This window comes from Mizuhopecten yessoensis, unplaced genomic scaffold (assembly GCF_002113885.1).
Source record: "Mizuhopecten yessoensis strain PY_sf001 unplaced genomic scaffold, ASM211388v2 scaffold11185, whole genome shotgun sequence".
Classification (NCBI taxonomy): Eukaryota; Metazoa; Mollusca; class Bivalvia; order Pectinida; family Pectinidae; genus Mizuhopecten; species Mizuhopecten yessoensis.
The window spans coordinates 451,039-472,711 of NW_018408922.1; the positions used below are offsets into that span (position 1 = coordinate 451,039).

Consider the following 21,673-nt stretch of genomic DNA (forward strand, 5'->3'; position numbering starts at 1 on the left):
GGTGAAAAAGTTCATTGAGATAAAATTTACAGTAAACAAAAACTGATAGGATGTTTAAGCATTGGTATTTATTTTGTAAGTAATATAATTAAAATGAGTTTGGGATATCCGGATTTTCCAATGGGCAATGTACCGAACTGACACGTTTCGCGTTGTCAATACATCTATTTGTGTTCATTGGTTCAAGAGTCTTTGGACATCTACAAACCTTGACCGTAAACACTCTGCTCTAATGTTCATAGACCAACTTCACAACTAGTATATGATGCGAACAAAGAGCAAAATGAAGCCAGAAAGAACCATTACTTACAAGACACAAACCAACAGAAGACAAACCTAAGGCAAACTTGGGCTCCTACGCATGAAACCGTTCTTATGATCGAGCATGGATTCTGTGCTCCAACCAGCTTTCTTGTAATCGGGTCAAAACGACCAAACAGTCAAATATTAACATTAAAAACAGTTTTCAGCTTTAAGTCTCCTCAATAATTTTCCAAATCATTGACATTTTTTATTTTACTTCATAATGGGAAAACGAAATTCGGCTTGAGCACAAAGTCCATGCTTGAGCATGAGAAAAGTTTCATGAATACGGGCCCAGATGATTGGAATTCAAATCTGAGTAAAGACTTTGTCGTTAGGTTAAAACAATGGTAGTTAACGACTTACTGTGTTTGTGACTTTACATATTTAAAGATTGAATAATTTCCTGTTGAATTTTCTTACACTTTGAGGCGACAAGAAAGATGCTCCGATGGTCTTTGGCAAAAAATAATCTACTTGGTTGTAAAAAGAACACCAAGACTTTTTAATATAATAAGGTATTTGTGAATGTATTTGATACATTTCAAAGTGAACTGAGATATATTCACTGTTTCTCTCCTTCGTGATACGTTGAATCTTGCTAGAGAAACTGATCGTAGTCAAAGACTTCCAATTACCCATTCTTGTCATCAAAAACAAAGGATTTAATCGTTATTTGTAGCCTTATTTCTAGTGATTATTTAACGTAACAAGGTGGTTGCCTCTTCTGGTGGATTACATGTATCAGTCATCTAGGTTGGCCATACTTTGGTGTTGGATTATCAGTCCCCGAGGTTGACCGTACTTTGCTGGTGGACTATCCGTACCCGAGGCTGGCCGTACTTTGCCGGTGGACTATCAGTCCCCGAGGTTGGCCGTACTTTGCTGGAGGACTATCAGTCCCCAAGGTTGGCCGTACTTTACTGGTGGACTATCAGTCACCAAGGTTAGCCGTACTTTGCTGGTGGACTATCAGTCCGCAATGTTGGCCGTGCTTTGCTGGTGGACTATCAGTCCTCGAGGTTGGCCGTACTTTGCTGGTGGTGGACTATCAGTCCGCAATGTTGGCCGTACTTTGCTGGTGGACTATCAGTCCTCGAGGTTGGCCGTACTTTGCTGGTGGACTATCAGTCCTCGAGATTGGTCGTACTTTGCTGGTGGACTATCAGTCCAAGAGGTTGGCCGTATTTTGCTGGTGGACTATTAGTCCCCGAGGATGGCTGTACTTTGCTGGTGGACTATCAGTCCACGACGATGGCCGTAGCCTGGTAGCTTGTTTTTATTCAGGAACGAATTATATGGAAAACATTAAAGTTTGAGTATAGATTACCGTTGTAGTCTAAAGTGGTAATTATAACGTTATAAAGGGTTTTGTAGGCACATTATCCTTTTTGCTGTGTTCTGCATATGATTGATAACATTTTAGACTTCGATTTTGCATTCCTTTGCCCTGAGTTACATGCACCAATAACAGTACTAAACGGTCTAAATGACCATGGAACAGTAGAATATCAAGTTTGTTTGATTTCATCTGTGCATCTTAAACAATATTGTAAATGGATGTTATTTTTCTTCGTAATTTTCGTAAATATTTTTCGGGTGTGTTACCCCCAAATGCTTTATCCAAACCTGGAGTGCTGGGAATTTAAGAGTGCCTTCTAAGGATATCGAAGGGACCCAAGTTTATCTGTTGTCCTAGTTTGCTCTGATAAAGTAAACGTGACCGACTGAGATGTTATATTACAATGCCCTATTTGGATCACTTTAGTGAGATGAGTTTTGGGTTGAGAGTGACGTCATTATAGAAGAACAAAGTCTAGCAACCACTATACGAAATTGATTAAACTATATGGGCCAATACGAGCTTTAAGCTCATTTCCCGGCCATCCGGATCAAGGTAAATCATATATCTGAATTACTCCTGCATCAGGCTTCTGTAGACCACAGAAACTTGCTTTGTCTGTCAAACGAAGTTCACGGACAGCGTTATGACCTGTGCATAGATAGGACTTCATCTTCTATTGATAACAAAAACCTACAACAAGATGGCGGCTACTTCACAACAACCGACGATAGTCCCTGGATTCACCGGGAAAGCTTACCCGGATGTGTTTAACGTGAATGCCATGCGTATTCAACCACAGGAATTGAAGCAAGGACAGCTTCCAGAAAGCATGATTCGGCAGTTCTTTGAAGACGTAAGAACAGATATTGAATGAAAACACACAACTTATGATAACAGATAAACAACAATAACATCCACATGTGGCAGGGTTCAGTTGTACATAGGATTAAGGTCGCCTTCTAGCTTCGAGCTAGAGGGAATTTCCCTTTAGCTCAGTCCGAGTAGGAACCTGGAGATCGAGGGTTTGATCCCAGATGGAAGCACACTATTCTCTTTTCTGTTACACATATATTAAAACTGTATGAATACACACAGCAGAGGCTGCTAATTAACGATTCCAATGCACGTTGGCTTAGGGGGTCAAACATTTTAAGAGGTCAGAGCAACTTATCAAAAGAAGAAAAAAACTGACGCATTTGACGGCGTAACGCCAACTGGTGCAAAGGGTTGTACTAATTCTTGAACCTTTTCAATTGTTGATGACTATACTAACTACATGTATATATCAGAGACCTTGATTTCCGTATCAAAAATGTCCAAATGACGACACCTCATATTCTAAATAATCGAATGGTATGGAATAAGCAAACTAGGAATCATGATTTAGCTATCTTTGAGCATAATTCAAGGCAATGGAATTGTTGACCCAAATATATCAGACGTTAATTTAGTACAACGAATGCAGATTATTTTATATTAGTTTTGTTGAAATATTCGTAAAATAAGATCAAAGTAATGTATTTATCAATCCACAGGGGTACGTCATAGTGAAAGACTTCTTTACTCGTGCAGAACTGGACACGTGCAGGAACGCCGTCAACCAACAGGTAGAAAATCTGGCACAGAAACTCTACGGAGCCGGAAAAATCAAAAGTAAGATTAACATTCAATCAAGACGTTTAGATATATAATGTGTGTCCACTTTTTAATGCCACAAATGTGTATGATTTTTCATATGAGTAAGATAAAAGAGAACGAGCTCCAGATTAGTGGTATTAAATGATTAACATCTATGTACAATTATACATTTTGACGTCAGTATTAAAACAAAAAAACATAAAGCCAAACGCCGCCATTTTCGCATTTCACAGAATCTTAATATCGTCATGATATAATAACATTGCCCTAAAAATAGATAATTGCACATGTGTTACATGTAAAAGGAATTATTTGATGCCTTTTTTACACTTAATGCCAAAAAAGGTTATTAGAATCAAATATAGGCGTCAGGACAACAGAAATATTCATCATGTTCATGTAAAAATCCGTACACCGCTTCTTCTCCAAACAGATTTGTATAGCGAATATGGATTCTTTGACCGTTTGACAAAGTTAGAGGAGGAATTCCCGGGGACGAATATCATCCTCCACAAGGGCGACGGGCTACCAGAGGTTCGTTGATAGGTATCGCTCTGTTGATCCTCTGTCTCAGTTCATGTGTACACGTATAAGTGCTACTTTTCTGTGAAATTAATTTCCTTAACTAAAGAGTTCTACACTGTAAACCTGTACTTTTTCTTTTGTAAATGGTAAGTGGCATTATGTTTGTTAGTTAGTTATAGACATATTTGCGAAAGTATGAAAACAAATCCGCGTGTTATATATAAACTTTATTTGTGTTTCAACATTATGAAACACGTTATTTCAACTTATATTAGTCACTCTTGTTGGCCCGAATGTTAGCGCGCGGGGGGTCTTAGTGTGGGAGGAAACCGGAGTACCCGGAGAAAACCCATGTAATAATAATAATATAATAATAATATACAACATTTATATAGCGCCCTATATAATTTGTAAAATTACTATAAAGCGCTTTACAACATATGGTTAATAGGAATGGTTGATATTGTAAAAAAAAGGCTTACAATCACTTGTATACATTTAAGCAAGCAATGTGCACATAATTGAACAAATACAAGGGTGGTATTTACGTCTTTGCAAGGATTCTAAAATGCAGACGTGAAGAGGTGAGTTTTGATGTCCCTCTTGAATTTGGCCAGGGTTGATGTCGGACAGGTGCCCCCATACCTTTTCACGTCCTCGTGCCATGTATTTTCTTTTCGTAATTTTGCTATGGTTCACATACTAATGTGATGAAAACGGACCAGGAAGATTTTCTATGGAAAATGGAAAACAATTCTCGAACGTCTGCATTCCTTCGTGAAAAAAACCTCATACACAACTTTTTACCTCTGTAAACGGACTTTTCATAGGATTTTTTTTAAAAAAGAAACAAATATTGAATTTGGTGAATTTGATATTCGTTAGAGAAATAAAATACGCAAACAATGCATAAACTATGAAATTCGTATTGTGACATACATGTATCCAGCTTTTATGATCTTACAGAATAGCAAATGCATTTGTTTGTCTCGTATGTCGTTTTACATTGATGAGACATCTTTATCGACATCTAAGGCTTTCAGAAACCTGTGGACAAATGAACGTCTGTTAAATGTGGTGGAGCAGCTTATTGGTCCGGACATAGCGGGACATCCGGTCTGGAACTTGCGCACGAAAACTCCTCAGAACGAGGCTACCACTGTACCCTGGCATCAAGGTATGTCTTTGATTGTTGATATTCCTGATGTTTTCGCTGGATACGATGGGGGAAACATGACAGGAATCTCGTTAGAATCGGAAAACGCTTACCCTTTCTGAACACCTGGTTTGTATGTGGATTCTGATGTCTTTCCAAACGCTTTGGTATATCCTTACCCTCTGTTATCCTTTGTATTAAAGTCATATTTTGACCTTGTGGATTAAAAGGATATGGTATATTTATCTATCCGATTTTAATCGTCATTTTCTAATGCATTAAGCTTAAGACGCACGGATGCATATTTTGTCATAATGTCCTTTCGTTAGAAACGTTATTGAACAAATCACTTAGCTTGCCCCCATGATATACATAGTATTATGTTCTCTAGTAGTTATACAGAGTCGTCTTTCTGTCGCCATTACTGCGTAGATTCTGCCTACCTTGATACTGAGTCGTACCATGTGCTCCAGCCGACTGCCTGGATCCCACTTCTGGATGCTCACGAACAAAATGGATGTATGCAGGTAATAAAAACGGCATATTGTTCACGACCTCTTCATTCTTGTTCTTGTGTCTTTTTTGTTCTTTCCTTCTTTTATATGTCCTCTTGGTTGCTCTTGCTGTCATCATGGTCTTTATTTTTTTAATAAATAGATAACTTATCTTTTGTATGATGTTTTTAATTGCGCTGGAATTAAGAATGAATCGAAATTTCCAGACCAAACGAACAACGTTTTTTTACATAAAGTATATGTAGTATAATGTCCTTGCGAATAGGTGCGGCGATTTAAAGTATTGAAAAATACATCAATAGCGCGGACCAAATTGCAACCATACAATTATACAGTACTAGTATTGACAGTTAGAATTAAATTTGAGTCAAAAAGATATATAATGTATATAATATAGTTGAATTGATGAGCTGACTGGCACATGATTAACAATTTACTATCACCATACGAGAAGAATTGTATAATTAAATGTTATATTCTATGTTTAAAAGGTTATCCATAAAGGTCACAAGAAAGGAATTGTGGGTAATCATCAGTGTTGTCATGGTGGCACGTGGTATGTCATGCTCGACGAAGAAGAAATGCAGAGAACGCTTGGTAAAAATCTCGCGTTATTTGTACCTCTATATGTGCTGTTATTTGCTAATTATTGTAACGACGTTTAAGGACAATTCATCTCTTATATCAAAATCATGATTCTGAAGATTTGTTTTGCCCAATGATCAATAAAGAGTGATAAATGTTGTGGAGCGTGTACACTTTATTGTATAAACTTTCTCGGCTATTGCGCAGACGCAGACATTCCAAGCGACATACGAACCTGCCCTGTTCCATACGGTGGTATGCTGCTGCTGAATAACGTTATTCCACACAGAAGGTGAGACATTCGTCGGTGTGTTAATGATAGCATCGTGACGTCACAATTTCCGAGTTATATTATGACGTCACATTTGAGTACATATATAAAAATATATATGGGGCAAAGAAGTAATTCCAACAGTGTGGACAAGTTGAGACTGTCAAATTTTCGGAGCGATCCGCTCCTTTTTCAAGAGAAAAAAGGAGCGGATCGCTCCGAAAATTTGACAACCTAAACATGTCCACACTGTTGGAACTACTTCTTTGCCCCATATTAAATTTTAAGTAACTCGTATCCTACGGACATACCACCATTAGGATCCAGTGTTATAAGGGGTCTTACCGTCTATATTACTTCTTTGACCCATAAACAAATATATAGACAGAGCGAGAGCAAAGTTCGCGGAATTTAGACTTTCTTGAATAATCTTTTTTTCCAAAAGTAACAATGATTTTCGAGTAAAAGGTTATATCAAAGATTTTAAAATGATTTCCGTTTCAAGTGAAATTATAAACATCGTGACATCTTTTGTGGCCACATATACACTGTATCAGCAAAACATATTCCTTTATGCTTTAGTTTGTTTTGAACACGCACAGTCATTGACGCCACACAAAGTATTTGCTTGTTTTCGAAGGCGTGTGTTTCCTTTGTCAAACATAGATTTACTTTGATTGACAACGGAAACAGACGTTTATAAAAGCTCCAAAATAAGTTTTCAATTACTGTTTGAGTTAAAAACAAACTTACATTTAGGAACATATTTTGGCTGTTTAGGAGGTATCATCTTAATTTGAAATCATCAGAAAACTATTTAGATAAGTAATAAAGTATGCTTTATTTTTTTTTATAGCTTACCAAACATGACAAATCAAATTCGCTGGAGTTTGGATCTACGTTTTCAGAACCCAACGCTTCCTTATGGTTTTTACGGGATGAAAAAGGGGGTTATCTTTAGAAAATCGAACGACCCTGATTACCAGATCCCTTGGCAGGACTTCCTGAACGTTGACAGACGTGCTAAACAGCGTCAGGCTGTAAAGGACCTAATGGAAAATGTACGTTAACAAGTGTATGCTTAAGGAAGTTCTTATCTCCCTTGAGTTATGTTCCCTGTCATCGCCCTTATAATACTAACTGTTATGAAATAATATGAGTTATCTCCCTTCTGCGGCTATTATTTCCCTTGAAATTACCGTCTTTTGTAATTAACATGAATAGCGTTGTTTCGATATTTAATAATCTCCCCAAAGGCTTGGTTTTAGTTAAGGTATTTTTCGTTTATCTTTGTGTTTCATACTTTTTTATATTTATTGTTTAAAGAGTATAATATTACAAGATTTAAAATGTTTACCTTGTACTGAGGGTGAGTTCATATTTTTTAAATTGATGACTTATATTTGTTTATATGCAATTTTGAATTATTTAATTTATATGTATATTCATGTAGCTGTTATATGCATACTTAATGAGTAATTAACATTTCATATTTAGGTGGGTACAATTTTCAATTAAGTGATACATAAATTAGTGATTAATATGTAAATTCAAATGCAGGGATCTATATTACATACTTGTATGTATAACTTAAAGTTATATGTACATATACAGGTAGTTGTTACTGATCAAGTTATTTCTGTTCGGCTTTATTACAATCATCTAATTACTCTGTTTGCGATTTCGATTTCCGAACCCTTGCACATTACGATGACACCAGTCGGCCACAGGCGTTTGATAAATCATATCTCCTAGAAATGTAAGATGAAAACTAGAATTCAATACATTCACGACTTAGACGTTCTGATATGTTCTTCTCTTACTATTACATGACTATTATTTCGATATTTTTTACTCAGAGGAGAACTTCCCCTTAGGGTTGAATGTTATCCTCATTGAAGAATGAAATGAAAAATTCTTCACTCATTCCAGGCGACAGATGAGGAATTTAGTACCACCCTGGAAGGCCCATGGATGAGGAAGTGGGAGATTGTTCATACAAACCAGCACACGAAACGTGCTGAAATGGAAGATAGCCTCTGGGACGAATGCAAGGCGTGATACGCTGTTTATTTCTATATGTGCATATTGACACATTGTCGTGTCCCAAATGCACCAACATGGTTGATACACAAATGCAATACTTGGGTGTTTTGTAAGACATACATTGTATACATTTCTGTCTACTTAATCCTATTTTGTAATTACAGCAATTAAAATTGTGATAATTGTTTACATTTCATTTTTGGGTACTAACAATGAATACTTTAAATGAATGTAATCAATTATTTTTAGAATATATTATATCCTATGTAAATGACTTTTAACCTCTGTACAACCACTAAACTTACAAATTCAAACTGCATATGTTTGTGAATAAAACACAACATACTGCGTGTTATGTTAGGCTGGCTTCTAGTCCCAAAGATTGTGTAAAGAGTTGTTCTGCTGCATTTCTACGTTTGTGTGTGTACTAATGCAATGTTTTCTGTGATGACTAAAAGATGATATTCGTTATTTCTTGATAAATAACAATTTTCACTAAATGAGATAAATCAATAACTATCACGGCTGTGAAACAGCAGTGAAAAGTATTGAAAGTATTCATCCCTCGTATTGACACATCACCAGGTTTCATCAAAAGACAAGAAATATTATGTTTATTACATTTCAAATTACAATGAGGACTTGCTCGAAGTTACGAGGATGTTTTCTTTCTGTAATTTTTCTTTCTTCATTTTTATAACTGTTTGCTGATTTGTCAGTTGACTGTACAAAATAAAATAAAAGGGTATTGTGATTAACAATAAAACATATCGACTTTGGTTTTCTGTTACCCTGAACATCCTCCACCTACAAGTATCCATTGCTAGAAGTAGTTTTGAGTTGAAATTAATGTTAGCATGAAATGCAGTACAAAAGTGAAGCAGTTGTCCGAATTTCTGGATGATCCACTAGAAAATGTCGATCGATAAATAGAAATGTTTAAACACAAGTCTGTGTCGCTAAAACATTTGGGTGAATGTGTGTGACTACGTGCAGTTTTAAAGGAGTTGTGGGGTTGATATAGGTCACGCATATATAGCAATAATCAGCAGTAATTAAAACAACAACAGCTGTTGTAAACAACTTTGCCATCTATTGCATTATGTATAGGGTTATAACTTTGTTATATCTATATATCCTAGTTTAGTTAATATTTCTACGGCGCTTTTAAACGCAGAGAAAGATAAAAATAGACACATATGCTGAATTATGCATAGTCATACGTGCTGATGTGAAAAGTTCATATGACTCAATGTAACGTTTTGATCTGACACTTACATGGGAAACAAAACACTTTTCTTTCGATATCGACTCTGGTTTGAAATTGAACTTCATGTACATGTGAGCCAGTTTATCTCGCATTAATAATAAATATAATTATGATTTGAAAAAGGTTAAATGACGATCAGTGACACAACCGGCACATCGCCAATAACATCACTTACAAACTTTACTTAAATAAAATTAGTTAACTGGATTGTGTTCATTTTGTTCCATACGATTATTTTACTTTTTCTTTATCCGCAGTTATTTTAAACGTTATCTTCTTTTCTTACCTGTCACTTTCAATTTCTTTTCAATGTTTTTTTATCGTTTTATTTTCAATTTGATTTAATAGGATTTAATCGTGGACTTATGCATCATCGCTTCTTTATCCACATCGATGTAATGGTAAGTAATGGTAAGTAATTGTAAGTAAAATGTTAACATAAGATTTAGGCTGTTTAAAAGAAGCTGTGTGATCTATTTCAACTAAAGATCTTTCCAGACTTAATTGTTCTCAAATCAAAAAGTCTCATGCATAGAGCTTTGTCGAATGCCTACACAAAGTCTATGTAAACTACATCTAATTCTTTGCCATTATCTGAACTCGTGGTCCATTAATTCACGACCTTACGTAAATGAAGCTCTGTTGATCTCCTAGATAAAAAGCCAAATTGTCAGTTGCCAAACAAATGGTTCCCCTCCAAATAAAACACAATTTAACTTCTTAGTGTTATGACTTTCTTCATAGTTGTACAAACAGCGCTTGTAAGACTAGCTGGTCTAGCTGTAGTTTCTAAGTTCCGAATTGCATAATCATTTCTTGAGATGCAGATTACATAATTTCATTTGAGCATTTAAAAAACAAAAATAAAAGTAAACAAAATATGTTATCTTTGTAATCTTTATTTACTTTCATGATCATTTTCTGTCACAAAACAAGTATACACTGGAAAAAGGTACAGGCGAAACACTGTTGATACCTGTACAGTGAAAACCGTACAGGTGTATATATTACTCGGTAACTCCCTTGTTATGTATTGGAACTGCAATGACTAAATATACGTACCATATGGTCAGAAACTAGTCATGGCCAAGCGGATGGTCAACAAAATAAAGGTTGCTTTTAGATAACAAGAATTAGGTCAAATACCGTAAGCTCGCAGGGGCCTCCATTGTTTCCATACTTAGCTGGATGTCACAACCGAGCTAAACCAAGGTGGAAACAACTTGCATCATGAGTGAGTGGAATCCAGAAATATTCAACATCGAAGCGATGCCACCATCGGCACCGCAGCAGAAAATAGGCCAGCTACCAGATGATGTCATCAAGCAGTTTTTCATAGACGTAAGTACACAGTTACGATCGACTTGCATTAGAATGTGGGTCAATGTGTGTGTGTGAGATGATGCCATTACGTAAGAGGTATGGCAGCCTTCATGTGCAAAACACAGATCGTCAACATTAACGCCTGCTCTAGGTGCAATACATTCTGCGTATAAAGAACTATTGAGTGAGACATCGGTATGAATCTTTATAGACAGGGATATTGATAGGAGGTTTCATTACATTGTAAAGATCGTTTGGAGAAACGGTTTGATACTTAAACAAATACCACCAATGGCCATGATGGTGCATCACCTATCGCGAAAGAGAGAGAAAGAGAAAATACGAAACTCGTCTAGAACGGAAACATCTTATTAAAGCTCGATAATACGTCTCCAAAACTAGATATATGTATATGATAATCCAACTTTAACACAAATTAATGACATTGTTAATTAGAATAAGGACGTATTAGGACACCCCAAACATTGATATGGCAATTTTTACTTCTTTCTATGTATAACTCACCCAGGAACATATCAGGACCTCACTCGACCCTATTATGTGTAGTTTTCTGACTAAGTACAATCTGGAAGATTGGACAGACTAACGTCCGGGATAGAACACATTAATGTTATACAAGTTGAAGTGTTATACATCGTTTTGACCCTCGACCCTTCATCTTCAGTTAGAGCTATTAATTGTCATGATGAACAGTTGTTTTGCGATACTACGACGCTTCAATATGATAACCAATGTTTTCGTTTCTGGAAGAATTCCGTACCTTACAATATATGAAGAACATGGGTATTTTTCTTCTCCTTCACGACATATGACAGCCACACTGCAGGTTGTAGCTATAGAAACAAGTGGTTGAAACAGAGATAAATATTCAACGCTTTAAAATAAGTTGACTTTGATGTTTAATGCGATGAATTTTGCATTCATAAGCAGATTTATATGCCTGTAGTTCGCTAGATAACAATCTGTCCTTACGATTACATATATACGGTATATTAGCTATGCTACAAATAACAGGCTAAAATTGAGTTTCTAAGCGCTATAGTTCGTGTGAGAATTAATCTTTATTAGCGGAGTTTAAACGAGTAAATTGGTCACGACTGTGAGATTCTTTGTTATCGCTTGGGTCATTGAACATATTTTAATTACTTGGCTAGAAAAAGGAATATCATTGCCGCCCTTTATCCTTCCTGAATTCGTCACATCATTGCAATGTTCATGGTGATGGCATAATTGTTGATATGACACATTTTCATGACAATTATGTCATGCGTTCTTATGCTGCATAACAGATCAGTATTTAATTTATATACAAGTTATACTATTGACATCATTTTGAATCACGTTTTTTGCAATACAACTGCTGATCCAGCAATGATAAAAGTGTCATCAAAATAAACGAAAATGTTATTATACAGGCCGACTTAATATCTTATATTTATATAATGACTATGTTGTCAATTTATAGTTCTATATTGTAGTTATTTTATAGGAATTATGACTGGTTATCAGTCTTTTTACACAAAATGAGACTAAGTTTTATTTGTTATTATGATCTTTTAGATAGTTTATGTTTGTGTACCTATCCTATGTTTTACATACTACAGTTAGTTCAATAGTATATAACGCAGAACGAGTGTACTCGGCGCAGGACATAGTACTATACACCATGTATGACACGTGTACTTTGTATGTCGTTGTCAGGTGCCTTGCATATCATATGATAAGGACATTGTTTACTTAGATTGGTGCACGGTGTGTAACATGACACTACGTTTTCCTATCGCACAGATTGTTTATGTGTGATATTACTGTGTTAACTTATTGCATTAATACCGTTTAAAATAAGACGTTAACAGTTTGTTGTGCGTGTTAATCATTATCTGATTGGCTATGGATTTATTTTTTAAAATTTGCCTGCAAAGACTGATAATAAAAACTGGAACTACATTTTGTTGTTAAATAATTCGCGCTATGAAACAGGTGTATTGTAACATTTAAAAATAATGAAAATAATATTTCAAAAAAGAAACAAAATTATTATAACTAAAATGAAATGCTCAATATACCTCATAGAATCTCTTTCTTAGAATAATTAAATCTGAGGGTTAACAAGAATAATAACAACTCCGAGCAAAATGCATTATATATATAACTCTCGTAACAAAACATGTGAAATGTCTAAAGAAAAGCAACCCAAAAAGCGAACTTGACGCGTGAATTTATGTTAAAATGTGTAACATTTGTAACAAGTGTTTTGTCTAATAGAAAAAAAGGTTTATTAAGACATATACACTGAGATAATGTGTTGATAAATGTGATTATGTAAAACCGAACTTGGATCATGACGTCTAATGTTTCTTATATAAGTTCACGGAACGTAATTTGCTTCCGTTTGCTATTTAGAACAATACGAATTGTTTAACCTATTTTTTATATTAACATCACTAATAGTGCCCCGACGCGCTTCTAAACACTTTTTTTACATAACAAAATATCAAGATTAACGTTTTTGAATGTCTGTAAAAAGTAACTGTGCGCTCATATCTAGTCTGAAATAACGAATGTTTATTGTAGTTCATTCACATCTTGAAAATTAAAACAATTTATAAAAGCAAAGCTTGCTTTCCCTATTTCAACAAATGGTTACGTCTTCTGTAATTTTTGTATGGTTCATGTTGATTTTCCTTTTGATTTTGAGTTTATCTATTATATTTTCTTTTGTTTTTATATCAACATTGTTCTTTGATTTCGTCCATATATGTTCTACCTCACTCTTCTAAGTTAAAATCACCCAGGACACGACCCTTTTTTTACATTTGCAATTTGCAAGAGCGTTACATATTTCATAATGACGTGATGATTTAACTGTAATTTGAATAAAAAAATGTATTTTTTTTTTATACTTTCCGATATTTATTTCTCTCTTGAAAGTTTTGCTATAGTTATACTTGCCTGCTCCTCTTTCATGTCTGTCTATATGATGTATACTGTATCGCTGGTAATTTGAAGTACGACCCTGCCTACGTGACAAGGAGCACATACCAGCGTTGTAAAACCGGTCTGTCTCTACTATCAAATTGCCAAGTCAGCAAATAGATTTGGCTGCAGTATGGCGGACAAAAGAACGAACACTTCCATCCCGAATGGTTTTACAGGGGAAGCAAATCCGCATTTTTTTAATCTGAAAGCGAAACCTCCCACTTCTCTGGAACGGAAGCTTGGACAACTCTCTGAAGAGATAATCAACAAATACTTTGAAAATGTATGGATTGTACTTTATATCAAGTGTGTTATCTGTTCCGTCGTTTATTACAAGTTGCAATTAAGGTGGTATTTTTTAATTCAATTTTCGCTTACAGGGAATAATAGGTGAACAAAATGTATGTTGTCCTTATCAAAGACAATAGATACGGTAATGAAAACTGCAAATACAATTATGCCATAATGTGGAATGTCTTTATTTAAATATTTGTATCTATTTATATGTGCATCTATTTATTTCACATTCATAATTAAATGGTATTCTTGAAATTATTAAGTACAACACTCTAGATAAAAATAGAATGTTGTTTGCGAGGAACTATATATTTAAATGCTTTAAAAAAAAATATTGTATTTTACATATTTATAACTACATGATAGTACGATGCCTTTGTGAAAATAAAACGAATGGACGATATAACTTGTTAGAAAGGATCTTATTTTCATTCATATGACACAGCGAGGTTTGCTTGGACAAATATGCGTGTAGTGTATGAACACTGAAAAAGAAAATTTTATCAAAAGCAACAGTCATATTAATATAAGTGCTCAAAAGAGTGCGTTGTATTTTATTTACTACTAAGATTTCAACCTTGATTTATATGGCGGATGTCGTTAATAAAGCTTCCTTTTCCGGAACGCCTGGTCTTAGTCCTTTGTACACATTTAACGATCTCCATTTTTTGTTGATATTTTGCCCTAGTCTCGTCGATTTTTAGGTTCAAATTATGGTTTAATCTTAAGAGGCTACATTCTCAATGTTTGTCATGTGAGATTATGGACACAAGACTATTCTCAACGCGTCATAATTTGTGCATATAACTGAGATTAAGAATGTCAGTTCTTTTAATATTGAAACGTTTTAATTTCTACAGGGTTACGTCATTGTGGAAAACTTTTTCAAACCAGAGGAATTGGACCCCTGTAAAGAAGCAATCAATGATATGTTAGATGAAATGGCACTGCAGTTTTTACAGAAAGGAAAGATCAAAGGTACATTTGAATGCTTGTGTTACGAATCACTCTTAATGGTCAAATACTAGTATACTTTTGTCTATAACGCAACATCTGTTTTATCTAAAATTCTTTTAAAGGAAAAAATGACATCTTTAAACCTGAACGTGTTTCAGATTTTGTTGCCCTATCATCTGCATTGACACATTGTACAAGAATATCGTATTCAACGAAACTTGCTCTGTGGTTTTACTTTATGGTCATATTCCTTTCGAATCAGTATTTGATTGTTCTGTTTGAGTTACATTGCATTGTATAAATACGTGTAACACTTACTGAAAGACTTGTATTAAGTATTGTTGTGTTTTATTGGTGTCGTTAACAAACATGAATTAGACACAAAGCAATATTTCTGTTGACAGAACTTTACAAAGAATATGGTTTTTACGAGAGGCTGTCCAAGATTGAGGATGACTTCCCAGGGGCAAACATCGTCCTACATAAGCTGGGAAAACTTCCACAGGTATAGCTCAGCTTCCATTGTCGTGTGTGTTATAAACCTTCCCAACATACCAAACTAGTAATACCATAGTGTCAGAAGTAAGGTTGATATATAGTTCCATGCAAGGTAATAGTACTCGAGATTTATCATCCTGCTTTTATCTGAGGTACTCCTTCACACGAGTTACATTGTGTATATATAAACCAATTTCAAATGATGATAGCAAAATATGGATACTTTGAAATTTAATTTTTACATTTACAAGTATAAAACACTAGAAAAAAATCCATAAACAAATTTGTATTCGATACCACCATATCAGAATTGACGTGAGACGAAATCATCCGCGTTCAAAGTTAACAAATCCCTTTTAGACTGTGATAATTGTTAGGCTAGGACTGATGTAGACACATCCATTGTCAACAAACAGTGAATGACAGGAATATGATACCATACCAAACTGACGCTGAATATACGGACTATAGTAGTATGATAATTACAGGAATCCTTGATTACAATAATGACAAATTTTCTTTGAAAATTAAACTTCTTGTTAGGACTACTGTTTTATCGCCCATTTTTTATTAGGCTTTCAAAGATGTATGGACAAACGAACGCCTACTGAACGTCATTGAACAGCTTATCGGTCCAGAAATTGCTGGCCATCCGGTATGGAACCTTCGAACGAAGACACCCCAGAACGAGGCTACTACTGTGCCGTGGCACCAAGGCAGGTTACCAAACAGTGATATTAATTACGACATAGTCTTAATAGAGATACGTGTATTTACATAATATAAAATATAAATAAGCAGCATATCATATATTAAGGATAAAAGAAAACTGATATTTCTATAGTTACTATTATAGATGTATATTCTTCTATTTCTAGATAGCGCCTATCTGGACAATGACTCTTACAGAGTGTTACAGCCGACAGCCTGGATACCTCTGATAGACGCTACAGCAAAAAACGGATGCATGCAGGTATTGTTAATGTCACAATGATGGAATTTGTATTCGCTGGTGAATGATATGGCAAAAGATTATTTTCACCTGAATTTGTGAATCCTCTGAATGTTATATCGGGTCAAACTACCATCGGATGGACTAGACAAACGTTCTTTAGATTACCCAAAACTACGAAAGTTAGTATTTTATGTTCTTAAATAGTTTTAACGATAGTAATATTTCACATATGATATTGGTTCAAGAGTGCTTTTTTGGTTTCAGGGATAGGAATGGGATATTCCATAAANCATGAGACACCTTTTATGCCACTTCTCTTCTCAACATAAGTTTTGCTAGAATTTAATACAGCTGTATAATGTCACAAAATCGCTTACAAACTACAATTCTTTATTCATAATCATGTAAATTTGTTACAATAGATTGTTGTTGTATGGAAATTAAAATAGGCTGACCATAGAGCATTCATTTTATTTCATAAACAGTGTACACGTTGTTCTTTTATCCACCAGGTGGCGCACCGTGGCCACAAAACCGGTAAGGTTGCTACTCACCAGTGTTGCTATGGAGGGACGTGGTATGTTATGCTGGAGGAAGATGAGATGGCAAAATCGTTAGGTAATTCTTTGTTTGTCATATTTCTAGATTTTTTTTTATTTTTGTTAACTCATGTCATGTTTGCGACTGTATTACAAACCGATGGTCTTTTGTGTGTTTGTATGATTGCTTTGAAAACTACAAAACTGACTTTATATTTCATAAATGTCAATGCTGTTCATACATATTTGATATTTTATCTATGTAATCGTTTTTAAAGATATCGTCATCTATGTCTTAGCTGTGAGTATAATTAAGATAGAAAGACAATATAGCATCACTAAAGAAAGACAAATGAAAAGACAATGTCGGCCAGAACAGACAACAACAGCATTTTAACTGGTTTGTGAAACTTATTAAATATCTGTTTGAAAACGGCTTTTGCAGATGTGAACCTGGAGTCAGATATCAAGACGTGCCCAATTCCATATGGTGGCATGCTGCTGCTGAATAACATGATACCTCATAGAAGGTAATGGGATCAGCTTAATATTTGTTTATTGCTTGAATAAGCAACTTTGTTTTACAATCTACCACGTTCCATGGAACAGAATTTTAACCAATCAAACTGACTGAAAATGTTAAACCATCCCTTATTTCGTTTCAAGGACTACTAGTTGATCGGCAGTGTCAGGAATGTGGACAAGTCACAATAATGTACTGTTCATGATAAATTTGATGCAGAAAGTATATGTAAAGCAATGAAATCAATATAACTGTAAACAGACTTATTTCAGTAGCTGTCATAAATCAGGAGTTGTCGACCTAATGAGAAAACAATTAATTAGGATCACCGCTATATCACAGCTAGATGAAGCTTTAAATCTTGACACGTGTTATTTAAAAGATGACACACCGACATACTTGTTTAAGGACGTTGACAGTTCATATTATCAATTATTAGTAATGTACTTGTAGCTTGCCAAACCTATCGAAACAAATTCGTTGGAGTTTGGATTTGCGCTGGCAGAAGCCATCACTTCCTTTTGGATTTCACAACATGAAAAATGGGGTATTGATGCGAACATCAAAAGACCCTAACTACAAAATCGACTGGAACGAATTCGAGGGTGTTGATCGCCATGATAAACAAAGAGAATATGTGAAGGAGATACTTGAAGTGAGTATTGAAACAACCAAACCTGCATTCTGCAGTCATAATTTGTGAAGAATCAGAGTAGTCGAATTGTTGTCTGCGTTTTCCGTTGTGGGGGCAATGTCGCGACCAAAACATATCTGATGCATTTTGCGTGATTTTGGACTTCCGATTTTTTTCTCTGGTATTTTTTCTGTAACGTTTTACATATGTTTCCCTCCTCCTGAGATTATGGCATTGATGACTCGTTCAGATAACTAAATAAATTAACATTTTCTATAGGATAGGAGAGGGTTATTAAATATCACAAACCTGGACATTTTTGTCACCAGGATCTCATAGGTTAAAAAACAGTGGGTCGCAGTCATAATTCTTCGATCTCGAAAATCATTTCATGAGAATAGGTTACCACATTTAAGCATTTGTTATTGATATATGGCCATATCATGATACTTATGAGATTGAGTTATCGTTCATCCCTTGTAAATATATTTTCAGCCATCGAGTGACCCAGATTTTGACATAACGATCCAAGGGCCCTGGATGAAGAAGTGGGAAATTGTTCACATGAATCAGCATACTGCAAAACTTACAGACGAAACAATGAGTTCCTGGCATGGCCACAAGGCATAGGAAATGTTAGAGACGATTATAAATGTTTCAGGGAATGGTTCAGTACTTCATCAGCTTAACATCGAATGAAATGTTTTATTTAGAAAACGTCTCCAAACGAATGGATATGCTGGCATTTATGTAATCGTGGGTATTTGCAATCAGATCAGTTGTATTTTGATTTTGTTTGCACACTTGACATTTAACACATCTAATATATATTTGAATAATAACTTAATGTGTTCATGAGTTTATGGTGTTATTTGGTTTGGTACAATACGAACAGTGTTAAATATTAATCTGTAACCATGTAGTCATGGTAACATGGATATAATAACGCAAGCTCTGTAATGACAAGGCAAATAGTTATCAATAGATTCTTGTTATAGATTCCTTTCATATAAACGTATTGTATTTATTTTCACTTATCATTATCGATAATTATAGCAGTATAAAATGTATACATATCATTATCTATTCATTCTAGCAACACAGATCACTCAAGTATAAATAGTGATTTTTACTTAAAATAAATATGCAAAATTGTATAAACGATTTGAGTCCTCAAATTGAATCATAATTTGATACTTCTCTCGATGTTTGTCTTTATTTAATATTTAAACCCAAATACACAAAGATAAGCAAGACCATAGATTTTGTTACATAAGGAAACATGTTTACATAATTTATTAAATACATCCTGTCGACAAAGATCATTTAAGTAGAATCAGAAAAGTGGTATTTGCTTAAACAATTATACAACAGTGTATGGGTATTTTTTGTTTTTATGTTGTTTTATTCATAAATTGTTGTTACTTTGTTTTTGGTTAAGTTTGTTAATTCAATGAAGATAATGGAATCACAATTTGAATATTTTTTTCTGTGTTGTGTAGATTTAAGATAATCTTAACAGAAATGCATTAAGCTTGACCACAAAATATATACATACAAAATATATCGATACATTGAAGAAGATATCCTCGTGGTATTTTCCCCGTCGGTTCTGAAAAGAAAATCGATGAAAAAACTTCGTAACAAGTTGCTCTACAGATGTTTATTTCAGTTTATTCATCCTCTGCCAAAAAGACAACACACGACATGTAAATTTATATTCAATCCTAGTGAGAAACATCATCGTCATCCATGACACCAGACGTCACACTGATGAATATTATCAAAAATCGTTGACAAGTTTTTGAAATTAAAATTAACCGTTACTCCTCTACTTTATTTAAGTTCATAAATTTAGGGGTTTTAGGCACATGCCCCTCTGTTTTAACAAACGTTTAGACAAATTTGATATTCACATTAATATTTGAGCTTCACCGATGATCCTTAGATGGAAGAAACAGCTGTATGATGCTATGTAACTTTATTTTGGCAAACTGTTTCTATTACCAGATTTTAAAGGGTTGCAATCACCTGTGTGTTATACGTTCATGTCTGTATCTCTTATTATCGCTCAAGGAACTACTGGTTATCGGGAACAATTATAGGAATATCCCATTTCAGTTTGACTATTGTCGGTAATTGTTATATGTGTAGGTATAGTAATAAACAAAAACGAAAACGAACATTATTTTGTTATTTTGAAAACATAATGACCTGGCGGTATTATTTGGAAGGCACCCGTGGACGGTAATCTAGAACAATCATCGTCATATCATTAAACAAATAAGGAAGTTAGGTATTGACCCAGTAGATTAGACTGTCTTGTCCAAATATACGAACACGGGCTTCATCTTCACCTAGATGGGCAAGGGTTGTAGTGTGCGTTTGTGTGAGAGGCTACGTGAAATTGTTATCTTGTTACGAAGGTGAATAAACGGAACAATATATAGCGGCTTGTGTGTGTTGAGGAAAATATGTGTTAGTGTCATGTTCAAACAATAAATATGTACAAAACTGTTGAATATGGAACATAAAATAACAAATAATTTTCTGTCAAAACTTATCTTAGGGTAAAGGAGCCAAACAAACTAAAATACATTATCTCCACTTTCACTTGTGACGTACTTGTTTGTGTCCTTTTCAGGATAGGTATTCCATGGAAATCACCTATTGCGGTGCATTTTACAGAACTGTTCTTGTTTGAAATTTGAATGTTTGATAATAGAAATAAAGAATAAATTAGAAAAAATACAGGTACGAACTTAGGACATTAACACTGCCAAGCCTATACGTTTTCGCATTTAAAAAATTAACAACTTCAAAATGAGAGTCCAGTTAACGGTCCGCAATGTCTATAGAAACAAAACTGAACATTGACGATACACAAACGTTACACGGAGACTTACTCTTAGCGAGCAAAAAAAATGTGGTTGTTTATATATAAGGGAGACAATTCTGCATCTAACAATTTCTGAGAAGAGCTCCTTCCTTGAGATTTAAGCGGGTGCTGAGGTACTCTTAACTTGAACTGTTTTATGATTATAAAATTAAAAACGATGAAGTCAATGGATACCTCACATAAATACAGACCTGGTCCGTTCAGGTACATATAACCAATGGTCGGTAGGTATGGTCATATCCTTCTCTTAAAGCCATTGATATGAGGTATGTGTACAAGATATACCTTATTGTGTGTTCAGTATTAAGATTTCTATTTTGGTCATGCAACGAGGAAAATGTAAAAGCAAAATTAACATGATTTCGAAAGATAAAACTTATTCGTTCTCGCGAAA

At 34.7% G+C, this 21,673-nt stretch overlaps 2 protein-coding genes across 2 annotated transcripts; both read left to right on the plus strand.

Moving 5' to 3' along the window:
* The first annotated feature begins 2,290 nt into the window (after nucleotides 1-2,290).
* LOC110440617 lies at nucleotides 2,291-9,124 on the plus strand. Its single transcript, XM_021483775.1, has 9 exons — nucleotides 2,291-2,501; nucleotides 3,184-3,301; nucleotides 3,720-3,820; nucleotides 4,847-4,988; nucleotides 5,400-5,494; nucleotides 5,974-6,079; nucleotides 6,275-6,359; nucleotides 7,195-7,399; nucleotides 8,271-9,124. Exons 1-9 carry the CDS (start codon nucleotides 2,349-2,351, stop codon nucleotides 8,397-8,399), a joined length of 1,134 nt encoding a protein of 377 aa, XP_021339450.1. The 5' UTR covers nucleotides 2,291-2,348; the 3' UTR covers nucleotides 8,400-9,124.
* Nucleotides 9,125-10,034: 910 nt separating this feature from the next.
* On the plus strand, nucleotides 10,035-20,563 carry LOC110440619 (phytanoyl-CoA dioxygenase domain-containing protein 1-like). Its single transcript, XM_021483779.1, has 10 exons — nucleotides 10,035-10,055; nucleotides 10,839-10,995; nucleotides 15,135-15,252; nucleotides 15,636-15,736; nucleotides 16,304-16,445; nucleotides 16,608-16,702; nucleotides 17,197-17,302; nucleotides 17,669-17,753; nucleotides 18,200-18,401; nucleotides 18,876-20,563. The coding sequence occupies exons 2-10, from the start codon at nucleotides 10,885-10,887 to the stop codon at nucleotides 19,008-19,010; spliced, it is 1,095 nt and encodes a 364-aa protein (XP_021339454.1). The 5' UTR covers nucleotides 10,035-10,055; nucleotides 10,839-10,884; the 3' UTR covers nucleotides 19,011-20,563.
* The last annotated feature ends 1,110 nt before the right edge of the window (nucleotides 20,564-21,673 follow it).

What these genes read in the sequence shown, in the direction of transcription:
- LOC110440617 (XM_021483775.1), top strand. Translation starts at nt 2,349, where the DNA reads ATGGCGGCTACTTCACAACAACCGACGATAGTCCCTGGATTCACCGGG. An exon ending in CACTGTACCCTGGCATCAAG is followed by an intron (nt 4,989 to 5,399) that starts GTATGTCTTTGA and finishes ATTACTGCGTAG; the next exon opens with ATTCTGCCTACCTTGATACT. An exon ending in TAAAGGACCTAATGGAAAAT is followed by an intron (nt 7,400 to 8,270) that starts GTACGTTAACAA and finishes CACTCATTCCAG; the next exon opens with GCGACAGATGAGGAATTTAG.
- LOC110440619 (XM_021483779.1), top strand. Translation starts at nt 10,885, where the DNA reads ATGAGTGAGTGGAATCCAGAAATATTCAACATCGAAGCGATGCCACCA. An exon ending in TACTGTGCCGTGGCACCAAG is followed by an intron (nt 16,446 to 16,607) that starts GCAGGTTACCAA and finishes TTCTATTTCTAG; the next exon opens with ATAGCGCCTATCTGGACAAT. An exon ending in AACATGATACCTCATAGAAG is followed by an intron (nt 17,754 to 18,199) that starts GTAATGGGATCA and finishes ATGTACTTGTAG; the next exon opens with CTTGCCAAACCTATCGAAAC.